The sequence below is a fragment of the Malania oleifera genome, chromosome 3 (genome assembly GCF_029873635.1).
Source record: "Malania oleifera isolate guangnan ecotype guangnan chromosome 3, ASM2987363v1, whole genome shotgun sequence".
Taxonomy (NCBI): domain Eukaryota; kingdom Viridiplantae; phylum Streptophyta; class Magnoliopsida; order Santalales; family Ximeniaceae; genus Malania; species Malania oleifera.
Genome location: NC_080419.1, coordinates 56,348,238 through 56,360,141, shown reverse-complemented (window position 1 = coordinate 56,360,141; position 11,904 = coordinate 56,348,238). Strand labels below are relative to the sequence as shown.

Below are 11,904 nucleotides of genomic sequence, written 5' to 3'. Positions count from 1 at the left end.
CAAAATACAAGAAAATATTTGTCTTTTTAAGAAATTTCAAGAGAAATTTGTAAAATTCTTGAAATTTGAGGAGATATTTCTAAAATTTTTGAAACTTTGGGGGAAGTATGCATTTTTTGTTAAATCTAAAAAAAAAAAATTGATGCCTTTTCTTTTTTTTAAAAAAATTATCACCTGGCCCAAAAAAAAAAAAAAAAAAACCTTACAAAAAACAATGCATTTTCCTTTTCTTCTTGGCGGTGCTTAACGTATGAGTAAATGTCTCCACCCCACCTCTATAGAAATTTATCCAGTAAAGCCCACTCACCATTCGCATTGAACATCTTTCTGTCTGACCCCTCGAAGGCCCCTTTACCCCCACCTCTCTCTCTCTCTCTCTCTCTCTCCCACCTCGCGGTGACCCCTTAATTCTCCTTCCTCCCCGAAGGGGTCGCCCACCGTCTCTCGCTTTCTCAATCACAAACAAAACCAGAGGCCGCAGCGGCGGCGGCGGCGGCGGCGGCGTCAGCAGCAGCAGAAGAAAAAGGTTGAGATAGATGGCGGAGATGGCGACGACGGCGGCCGATCCAGAGGGCCTCGACGGTGTTCGCATGACCTGGAACGTGTGGCCTCGCTCCAAAGTGGACGCTAGTAAGTGCGTGATCCCACTTGCCGCCTCCATCTCCCCGATCCGGCCTTACCCTGATATCCCCACCCTCCCCTACGCTCCTCTCCGCTGCAGGACCTGCCCAACCGTTCTAAACCCCTTCTGCCGCGTCGACTTGACCGCCAAAATATGGATCTGCCCCTTCTGCTTCCAGCGCAATCAATTTCCCCACCACTACTCCATGATCTCCGATACCAACCTCCCTGCCGAGCTCTATCCCCAGTACACCACAATTCAGTACTCTTCCAATCAAACCAATAACCCTTCAAATCTTGAAAATTCGACACAATCCGTGTCGCCTGTGTTTTTGTTCGTGCTCGATACCTGCATGATCGAAGAAGAATTAGGGTTTGTGAAATTGGCACTGAAACAGGCGATCGGGCTGTTGCCGGATAATGCTCGAGTTGGGTTTGTGTCGTTTGGGACGCAGGTGCAGGTTCACGAATTGGGCTTTTCTGATATGTCGAAGGTGTATGTGTTTAGGGGAAGCAAGGAGATCTCGAAGGAGCAGGTTTTGGAACAGTTGGGTCTCGGTGTTGTGGGGCGGAGGACTGCAGCCACAGGAGGAGGGCATGCTAAGGGCGTGCAGGGTGGGTTTGAGAATTCTGGGGTCGCAAGGTTCTTGTTGCCGGCTTCTGATTGCGAGTACACTCTCAATTCAGTGAGTTCCTAATTAGTTATGTGACTATATGTGCTTTAATTTTAATTTCTACTGCTAATTCTGTATTAACTGTTGGAATTGAGTTTCAAACTTCGTGACTTCAGCTGTTGGATGAGCTACAAACCGATCAGTGGCCTGTTCCACCTGGAAATCGGGCATTGCGATGCACTGGTGTGGCATTGAGTGTTGCAGCAAGTTTGGTTGGAGCTTGTTTGCCTGGCACTGGTGCTCGTATTATTGCATTGGTGGGCGGCCCATGTACAGAAGGCCCTGGGACGGTAAAACTCTGATTTTTATGTGATTTGTGTATATTGTTTTTATGGTTAGTGGATGTTTTGTTTCAATCAGTTACCTGGCTCTCTCATGGTTTACATGCTGTGCAAATGTTACATTTTTGGCATAGGTAAAATATAGTCAGATGAGATTCTCATGGTGAATGGCATGCATTGTCATAAGAAACAGCCGGAGATTAAGCATGCTGTTTCTGAGGACAACATGATTACTAGAAACAAATGCTATAAAGGAAATATTCGTTCCTCCAAATATTTGTCATAAGCTGCAATCTTTATATTTATATTGAGGAACATGGCTAACTACTTCTGCGAAAAGCTTTCTTTGGTCGCAATTAGGATTTTAAAGGGTAGAGGAGTGGATTTAGCATGAATGGTGTACATGAGACCAAATAATGTCAGTTAAGTTGATTGAAATTCAATATTAGGCTGCTTGAAATTATGTGCTGGTTCTATTTTGTATGTTGAGGATGTTTTGGCCCAAGGTGTTGCAACCAAACTTGGAGGTTTCAAAGGTTGAAGTCTCTTCAAATGTGAATATAAAGTTGCCCACACCATGTTCTTCCCAAAACCTTGATCTGGTTTGGGAGCTCTATGAACTAGCTCTTGCATTTGCATTTTCTGTATTGGTTAGATCATTGATGGTGGAATTAGAGTTCTTGAAGAATTCTAAACCATATGGATTCCGTTGTTTAAAATTATGGATGAGGGATATGGAGTTTGGAAGAATTCTAAATTATATGGGTTCTAGATTCCATTGGTCTAAAAGCATATCAATTTTAGATTTGAAAAATCTTTGTTTTAATTTTTGTAGGATTTCTTGTCCTCATGTAGGTTGTAATTTCTATTTTCTCTATCTAATATATCTTTTTTTTTTTAATAATAAAAAACCAGGTTCCTTGCTCCAAAAGCTCAACCATTTAGATGAATGTGTAAAGAATTACTAGGGCCATTGTGCTGTAGTTCTCAAGCTTGCTAGTTTAATGGTGACGATTGTGTAGTAATAGAGATCATAGACTTTGTAGTGGTTCAAGTGGTTGTTGTTGTGTGCAGCCCTTGGTGGGGTGGTGGAGGTGGTGTTGGTGTTACTATTAGCAATTGTGATGGTGGTGTGATCTTGGTGGCGGTGGCAATAATGTTTTTTTGGTAGTGGTTGATCATATTTCGTATTTGGGTGGTGATTGTTGATGATGACCCCAAGGTAGTAGTCATCATGATGGGTGAGACTCAAACTCCACATTCTTTTGTGGGATTTGAAGGCCTACTAAAAACCAAAAGGGAAAAAAAATTCTCCAAGTACACTTGGGCTTTTTAAACTTTTTTTTTTTTGGCCATTCTATACCATAAAAATTGCTTATAAGAATTTAAAGATCCTTCTTGGGCTTTGAATACTTGTAAAATACTACATCATATGCACCTTCATGGTTTTTGGGTGCATCTTGACTCAAATGTCAAGTGTGTTCTTATTAATACTAGGGCAAGGATCTTACACTCAAGAAGGTTAGAGATTCAAGTCATGAAAGCAACCATTTAAAATATGGAGGTGTGGTTGCATAAATCACGCCCTTTTGAAACTCTAGATGTGGCTTCGGAGTTGAATGCATTAGATATTGCATTTTATTCACCTTAATGGTTATATTTTTCCTTCATTTTGAGTGTATTAGTGTTAGGCGTGTAAGTGTGGGGAAATAAGTGCTTTATGATGCTTTAAAATCAGTACACCAATACCAAACTCACAATTGTTAGTGTTGCATCATATAATCCCTATATAGCTGGGGCCAAACTCACTAGTGCTAGAAAATTTGGACCGGTTAATTGGAAACACTTAAGTCATGTTGTATGCTAGTAGGTCTAAACAAAGAAGAATGTCCTTGAGTTAAGGGTTTTTTAGGCAAAGGAACTTTATTATTTTATTAAAAAAAAAGTGAGAATCACGATTTGAAAAGGTTAGATTGTTAAAGAGGGGATTATTTATTTTTGGGGGTTGTACTACGTTGATTTAGGTTTGTTCCACTTCCTTGTATTACCTTTGGTTAAAATTTCTTGTGCAGGTTGCTAGTAGGTTGGTAGGTTGATGAGGGATTTGTTTTGGTTAGGAATGAGTGATGCTTAGAGAGTTTGCTGGTAAGTTGAAGAGGTTGATGATGAACTTTGTTTGAGGTGAGGGATGAGTGATACTTACAAAGACCATAAGTTGGGGGAAGTAAATGCAGACCTTTTTGTCAGGGAGAGTGGGGCCTTAGAAACTTTGTATCCAAGAACATTGCTTTGGTGGTTAAAATGGCTTTGATGCTTCCTTTCAAACCTTAGTCTGTTTGGCGTGAGATGATTTGAAGTGTTTGGTATGGCGGATTTCCTTTTTGCACTTTTTAAGGTAGCATTTAGGAAGAATTGGGTCACCAATTCTATTATTTGGGAAACTTCTTAGATTCATCAATTCCATTCTGTTCTTTTTTCACTGTGCTCTCTATTATTCCATGTGAGTAGGTCTTTTGTATTTTTTTGAGGAGAATTAGGCTTATTCTTCTTTGGAGGGACCTTTTTTCACAAAGGTTTGTGGCTTTTGGTAGTTGTAAAGAGAGAAGCTTCTTAGGGTGACCAATTATATCAAGCTTCATCCGAATTAACGCAAGTTCAAATCCAAGGCTTGAAATCTATACTCCTATATGCATTCTTAGTGTATTTGGTTGGAGGGGAACATTGGGATCCTTAAAAGTTGATTTCTCTCGAGTTCATTTTTAGTAGTTGATGTAGGAAAGCAAGGATATAGATATGGGAGAAAATTAAAGAGATTAGACTGAAAAAATAGGGAAGAAGAGAGAATGCAGAAAGGACAAGTAAAGGAGGAAGAATGAAGAGGAGGAATAAGGAGAGGAAGAACTGAGTGAGGCAAGTGAGAGTGAATTCAATTCGCAATTGCATTAATAACTGTACAATACACATAACCTGAGTATCCCAAAATTAAGTAAATTTTCTACAAAATAACTACAACTTTCAAGAAAAAAAATGAAGTTTTAATTTCTAAATTTGTAGCTATATACAATATGAGTGCCTAAAGCTCTTGAAAGGCAGTTCCATATGCTGGAACAAAGTGAAACAAGTGGCAAAATCGAGTGGTGGCATGAATTGGGCTGCATGCTCAATCACCATGGGAAAGCGAGAAGAAGACCCTTAAATTGCAAGCAACATAGAAGGCTTCAATTTCCTCTAGTAAAATAACAGGTCCTGCAAACAAGATTTTGATTATCCAAATCTAATGGAAACTCACACAAATATGCGTTATGCCTATTAAAACTTGATATACATTGTTGGCCCTTAATCTGACAGCTTAAGCTTTTAGGTAAAGTGGTAATCTAAGATGGTATTAGAGCTGGTTACTAGGAAGTCCTGGGTTCTATTCTTGTTGCGTGTGTTTATTGTATTTCCTATCATGGTTGCTATTTATTGTGTGTTTATCTCTCCATGTGCTGTCGGGCTGCATGTGGGGAGTGTTAAAACATTATATACATTGTTGGCCCACAACCTAACAGCTTTAGATTTTAGGTAAAGTGGTAATCTAACAATGCCCATGGTAGGAATCATGGAAAGACTTCAACTGGATTTGGTCAAGGAACATATGGGAAAATAAGTAGGTGATGAATACACATATTTAATGGATGTAGGAGAAACATCTCAAAGGAGTTCTTGATAATAGGTCCAGTAATTGAGATCTTCAACAAACTCTTTAGCAAACAATGGCATCCAATTCTTTGGGTTAGGAGTGGGGACTTGTTGCCCTTGTAGTTAGCAACTCATCTTGAAGTTCATTGCAAGTTTCAACAAAAGTCTGATTGGCAAGTGAAGATCCATCTTTGGCCTAGGAGAAGCATCAAGATTGCCTAAAATCAAGAAACACAAGACACAAGTCCAAGGCCTTATTGTGATAAATAGACTTGACTCATTTATCTAGAAGGGTAATACAAAATTGTGCTATAAGAATATGCTCTTCATTAATGCAATTGTGATACTCAATTATGCAAAAATTTGCTTGAGCACTTCTAAAACAGGATTATTTGTCCTCACCAAATTGAGTCTTCTCCTGTACATTTTGGATGGAATCATCTCTACCTGTTGACCATTTAGAACTTGATCTTGGTTGTTGGAACTCTTTAGCTTATAAGAGGTGGGTGTTATGGTGGGGTAGCTGCAGAAATTTCTCAATTTCCTAAGTCAAGCAGTAAGCCTCAAATAGACAAGAAAACAAAGAGGTATACTAGATAGCATGGTTTTAGATAATGGTAACAGTCTGTGAATGATAACATTCACAGTGTTACATTTACAGATGTTGCAGACATTACGTAATGGATAAAAGATACTGCATCTGTGAATTCATTATTTTTGCATTAGCAAACTTCTTAAAAACATATATATTCACACGTTATGATTCCAAAATCCAATATACTAATGCTTTAAACGATTTTTGGTACATTTTAATCACTTGATAGAACACATACTACAAGTCTTGGATGTCATCTTGTTTGCTTCTGTTGCTATTGGTGTGAAGAAGCATGCATTTGTTAATTTTTACTACTTTTTGATTCTATATGAAATTCAAACTAAGAAGTTGTAAGTATGAAGGCATAAAATAAACATAGAATGCCATTTTTGTATTTTAGTCTTTGATGGAATTTTTGATATCCAAAAAATAAAGTATGGAATGTTCATATGTTAAAGAAGAACAAAAATGCATACAATCGAATGTATTTTAGTCTCCAAACTAGGTGTAAGAAAAAAAAAAAAAAAAAACCTTAGAATACAAAATATGTAATTTAATGAGAGAAAAAGTTGGGTTTATTTGAATGATATTAAAAAAAATGCATACTAAATGTCAAGGAAAAAAAACCCGAAAATGATGTTTATAATAAAAAAATCACTAACTAAATAATTCAACTTAAAAATGAGAGCGCCAATAAAGGGAAAAGAGAGGAGAGAATGCAAAAAAAGGACTCAAAAACTTCTTTTAGGCATTCACACCCAATCTCCCTATCCTCGAAGAAGATAGTGTCATGGGAAAACTGAAGTTGAGACTCTATGACCCACTCACTATTGACTCAAATACTTCTCATAAATCCTCTAATAGTCAACCAAGACAAACAAAAACGGGGACAAAGGATCCCTTGCCTAGCACCGCTAAAAGCCAAAAACCACGATTTCAGCTCCCTTTTGATAATAATAGAAAAGGAAGCATTAGACAAACAACGTCTCATCCAAGTCCTCATCTAAACCTAAAATCTTTCCTCTCCAAGAACGATTCACTGACTTGTTTATAAGCCTTTTACAAAATCCAATTCAAACACAGCTTCCTATCCCTTTATTTGTCCTCACATCCTTCAGAACTCATTAGCCACTAAATGGCATCCACAACCTGCCTACCCCCACAAAAGCTCTTTGAGCTTAAGAAATCTTACTTCCTATTACTAAGACCATTTGCAAGCACCTTTGCAATAATCTTATACACACTAGTAACCTGACTAATAGGCTGAAAATCGGCAACATGAAAGGATTTTTACTCTTCCAAGGCACCAAAATGATGAAAGTAGAATTAATGCTCCTGCTCAAAACACTAGTAAAGAAAAATTTTGTGACAATCTTCATTAAATCCCCTCTGACCACATCTTGACAATGCTGGAAAGAAGCCATATTAAACCTATCCATACCTGCATTCTTATCCCTACCCATCTAAAACACAACAACCTCACTTTCCTCAACAGGTCTCTCCAACCAAGATTGCTGATCCAAAAGAAATGGGGTTCCAATGTAAGCCCTCAATCCATTGGTCTTCCCCATCCTCTGGAAATAGATCTGCAAAAAATATCTGTAAACTCACTTGCAGTTGTTCCTGGATCAGAAATAGCCTCTCTCTTCCTCACCCGCGACTCCCTAATAACACTTCTCTTCCTTTTACCTTCAACCAAACTATGAAAAAATTTAAATTTCAATCCTCCTCCCTAACTTCCTTGTATTTAATATTTGCGCCCAACTCCTAACCTCCCCAAAAATAACCTCTAACTCAATTATGAAACCCATCCTCTTGATCTCCTCATACACCAAAATGCATCCTTTCCTCTTCTTTCCTACCGAACAAATCAAATTCCCCCCAAATACTACTTTTCTTAATTCTATTGTCTCCATAAACCTCCATGTTCCACCTCTTCAACATAGCTTTAAGCCTTTTGAGCTTTCTCATAAACCTAAAACACTCCGAGCCCTTATCATCCTCCTGATTCCAGGAATCCATCATCGAAGAGAGAAAAGACTCGTGATCCAGCCACATATTTTTAAACCTAAAAGGTGTGGGGCGCCATCTAACCTTTCTAGACTCTAGTAAAAAGGAAAATGATCAGACACGGGCCAAGACAAGAACAATTGAGAAAGATTTGGAAATTCATCTTCCCCCTCACCCAAAAATAAGAACCTATTGAAACGAGTATCAGCGGCTCTCTCCCCACCCACAGACCAAGAAAATAAAGCATTATTCATTTGAAAGTCCCTTAAACCAACACTTCCTAATAAACCTATCAAAATTACTCATGCTAGGAGTGAATATCCCTCTCCTTTTCTTCTCCCTAGGGAACCTAGGCAAAACTAAAATCCCCCCTACCGACCACTTAGGTGAACGAAGCCCAAAAACCGGATAAACCTCCTCCCAGAAAATGATCTAATTGATGGCCTAGCCTACACAGATGAAAACCACTACTGCCCTACCTCTAAGACCTAACGAGATCGACGAGGAAAAGAAATCCATTTAACTATCAATCTTACAAATGGTTATCCATAACACTTGTGCCCCTTTTGATTATTTGCCAAATCAAGAAGTTTAATTTAACGAAGTAGATGCACTTGCGGTTGTGCAATTCATACTGATTAGCATAGTTTTCCATGTCAACTAACCAATTTAAGAAAGAGGAAGGGTCTGAAGTCTGAACTGCCATCAAAATCAAAAGGAAACCTGTTTTTGTTTCTGTTATTTGTTAAAAATTGGCAACTGGCTGGGAACCTTATTTGTTTTGAATGTTTCATTTATTTTATTTTTATTTTTTATTTTTTATTTCAATAAGAGGTCAATATAAAGAGCACAAGTATACAGATTTATGCAAATTCACACTCATTAGTTACTTAACTTCTTGTAGCCTCATCAGAGGTTCCTTTGGCAGACTTTGCAATCTTGGAGGTCCATCCTATATGACTTTCAGTTTCTCATCTCATACATTCTGTAAAGAATTTCTCACTAAAGCTCACAAGAGGGTAAACCAGCAGCTTAACCGGGTCATGGTCCGACTGACTGATTGACCTGGATGACATTCATGATGTAATAATTATATTATTATTTCACCAAATTCTAAAAAATATGAATAATCCTTAAAAAAGTAAAATAAAAAAAAAGGAAAAATACGTAGATAATTTTAACCCAATTTTCCACAAGCATAGGACAGGAGCTCATCAGAAAACGAAATCACTGCTGCCACCTTTGTGAATGCTAATGAAATAAGCGAAGAAAGTAAGCAACTTCATTATATTTACTGGTCATAATACCCTGTGGTCAAACAAAGGCAAAGAAGAAATTCAAAGGGAGGAAAAAAAAGATTAAAAAAATCTGAAAATGCCAATGGGGAAGCTGCGAGCTGTGCCAATGGCACATAGGGCTTGTGGCAAGCTGGAAATAATTGGGAACCATGGAGTTGGAGGAGCTGCAGCAACCAGCAATGGCACGCAGGCAATGCTGCAGTGGACAGTGAAGGAGCTGCAGCTGAAACTGAAACTTGAATTAATGAAACTTGACAGGAAATAAGCCCTAACAAATAAGAATAAGGATAATATTATATTGTTTAGGCTAAGGGCTGGAAGGATGGAGTTTTTGGACCATAAAAACAATAAAATAAGTATAGATGGGCGAGGAAAATAATAGCATAAAAAAAAACAGCAGGATTGGGCCTTATTAGTCAACCCTGGTATGGGCCAGGTCACCTGGGGTCATCTGGGTCACTGGTATAGGCTGGTTTTATCTGGGTTGATATACATCCTTTTTTGCTGTTGATTCAGACCAGGGAGGCAACTGGTTCCCGGTCCAACCGGTGGGATTTTTCAGTCTGGTCTGGTTTCCAAAACATTGGTTGAATTATAATTTTAGTTCAGAATCATTATCTCCTCCCAATTTTTAAATTTTGCATGAATATTCCAATTTCTTGAAGGCACAATCAAAATGTCATGAGAAATGATCAATTTATTGCAGCTATAGGTCAAATTTTCTGAAATCAAAACAACACATAGAGGTTGGTGGGATGTCAAAATATACAAATTAATTCGCCACATTTCTGGCGAGCACTTTCAGGCTAGAGCTTGGAGGGCATATCTTGGCACTGTTGGTTTTGTGGTGAGAAAGAACTTAGAAAGAGGAGATCTTGAAGGGGCAGCAGCATTGGTTGTATATTTTGTCTATACGTGAGGACACATGAACTGTCATATAGCAGTGAAACTTTGGGTTTGGGCTTGTCAATGACTTATGAATTTGATGGTGATGGTGGTGCTCGCCAATTGATGGCTGGAAGTGTAGGAACCAAAATGGTCTGTGCTTGAAGCTCATGCAATGAACCGTGCAGCAGTGCCTTATACTTCTTTGCATTTCTGGGGATGCTTCGCTTGGCTTTGCTGGCTTGATTGAAGAGGCTCAAACCTACAAAGATGGCAAGAATGGAAGTGTAGCATGAATTGAACTCATGCCTTCACATGCAGCTAGGCATGTAATTGGTTTAGTCCGGTTTGGTTTTATCCAAAATCATTGACTGAACCAACTAATCGGCCTTTAAATTTATAGACTGAAACTGAACCAAAAACTATGTTTCAATAAAAACTAAACTATTAGTTTAATCAATTGATTCGGTTAATTATTGGTTTTAATAATTTTTAAATTGTCTAACCTGGTTAATAATGGATATTATTAATCAATGCAGGACTAAATAATTGAGACCACAAATTGGTAGCCAAAAATGATCTGTGTCAGCTTAATGGTTGGGGTGGGTATTTATGATAGGGGAGCAGCCTTCTCATTTTTAGTTGATGTGGGACAACTATGAGGGCAGCATTGTGCTGTAGCATTACTGCAGCAAGGAGCAACAGGGCTGCACAGGGGCTGGAAACTCTGCAGGTGGGAAGCATCTTTCTCATCTGACATCGGCAAAAAGCAAGGTTGGGGAGCCTTCCCTACATAGAAACCCTATCCTCCCCAACATGCTATAACTAACCACATTTTTTTTTTACAAAGAAAATAAGATATTGGGAAATATATTTTTATGATTAAATAAATTTATGAACATGAAAATATTAAATAACACTTATATTTTAGTTTTTTGGTTGGTTTTCTTGTAAAGTCAAAACCAAATCTGTAAAACCTAATTTTATAAAATCAAACACTTAAAATGAAAGCTGAAATGGAAAAACAGAACCAAAATGTGTAAAACTGTTTTGTTTCGGTCTCTTTTTCGGTTTTTCAGTAGCTTTGTGGCAAGGTACTGTGGTTGTGGTTCAAAAATTCAATATGCTCTGAAGTGTGTGTTGGTGAAAAGAATTTGTGCTTTGATTTGCTGCAGTGATGGCAGTGGCAAGGTACTGGGCTTGATTCTAGTTATGCTTTGGTACCAATATGATGATGGGTACTAAATTCATTGACTGAACCAACTAATCGGCCTTTACATTTATAGACTGAAGCTGAACCAAAAACTATGTTTCAATAAAAACTAAACTATTAGTTTAATCAATTGATTTGGTTAATTATTGGTTTTAATAATTTTTAAATTGTCTAACCTGGTTAATAATGGATATTATTAATCAATGCAGGACTAAATAATTGAGACCACAAATGGTAGCCAAAAATGATCTGTGTCAGCTTAATGGTTGGGGTGGGTATTTATGATAGGGGAGGAGCCTTCTCATTCTTAGTTGATGTGGGACAACTACGAGGGCAGCACTGTGCTATAGCATTACTGCAGCAAGGAGCAACAGGGCTGCACAGGGGCTGGAAACTCTGCTGGTGGGAAGCATCTTTCTCATCTGACATCGGCAAAAAGCAAGGTTGGGGAGCCTTCCCTACATAGAAACCCTATCCTCCCCAACATGCTATAACTAACCACATTTTTTTTTACAAAGAAAATAAGATATTGGGAAATATATTTTTATGATTAAATAAATATATGAACATGAAAATATTAAATAACACTTATATTTTAGTTTTTTGGTTGGTTTTGTAAAGTCAAAACCAAATCTGTAAACTTAGT

At 38.0% G+C, this 11,904-nt stretch overlaps 1 protein-coding gene across 1 annotated transcript in view; it reads left to right on the top strand.

Annotated features, from left to right (window-relative positions):
• Positions 1-235: 235 nt before the first annotated feature.
• Positions 236-11,904, top strand: part of LOC131150645 (protein transport protein SEC23 E-like) — a 62,510-nt gene continuing 50,841 nt past the window's right edge. The window contains exons 1-2 of the mRNA XM_058101496.1: positions 236-1,307; positions 1,412-1,585. Of these exons, the coding sequence (XP_057957479.1) occupies positions 537-1,307; positions 1,412-1,585 (945 nt within the window). The 5' untranslated portion in view covers positions 236-536. The remainder of the gene's footprint in view (positions 1,308-1,411; positions 1,586-11,904) is intronic.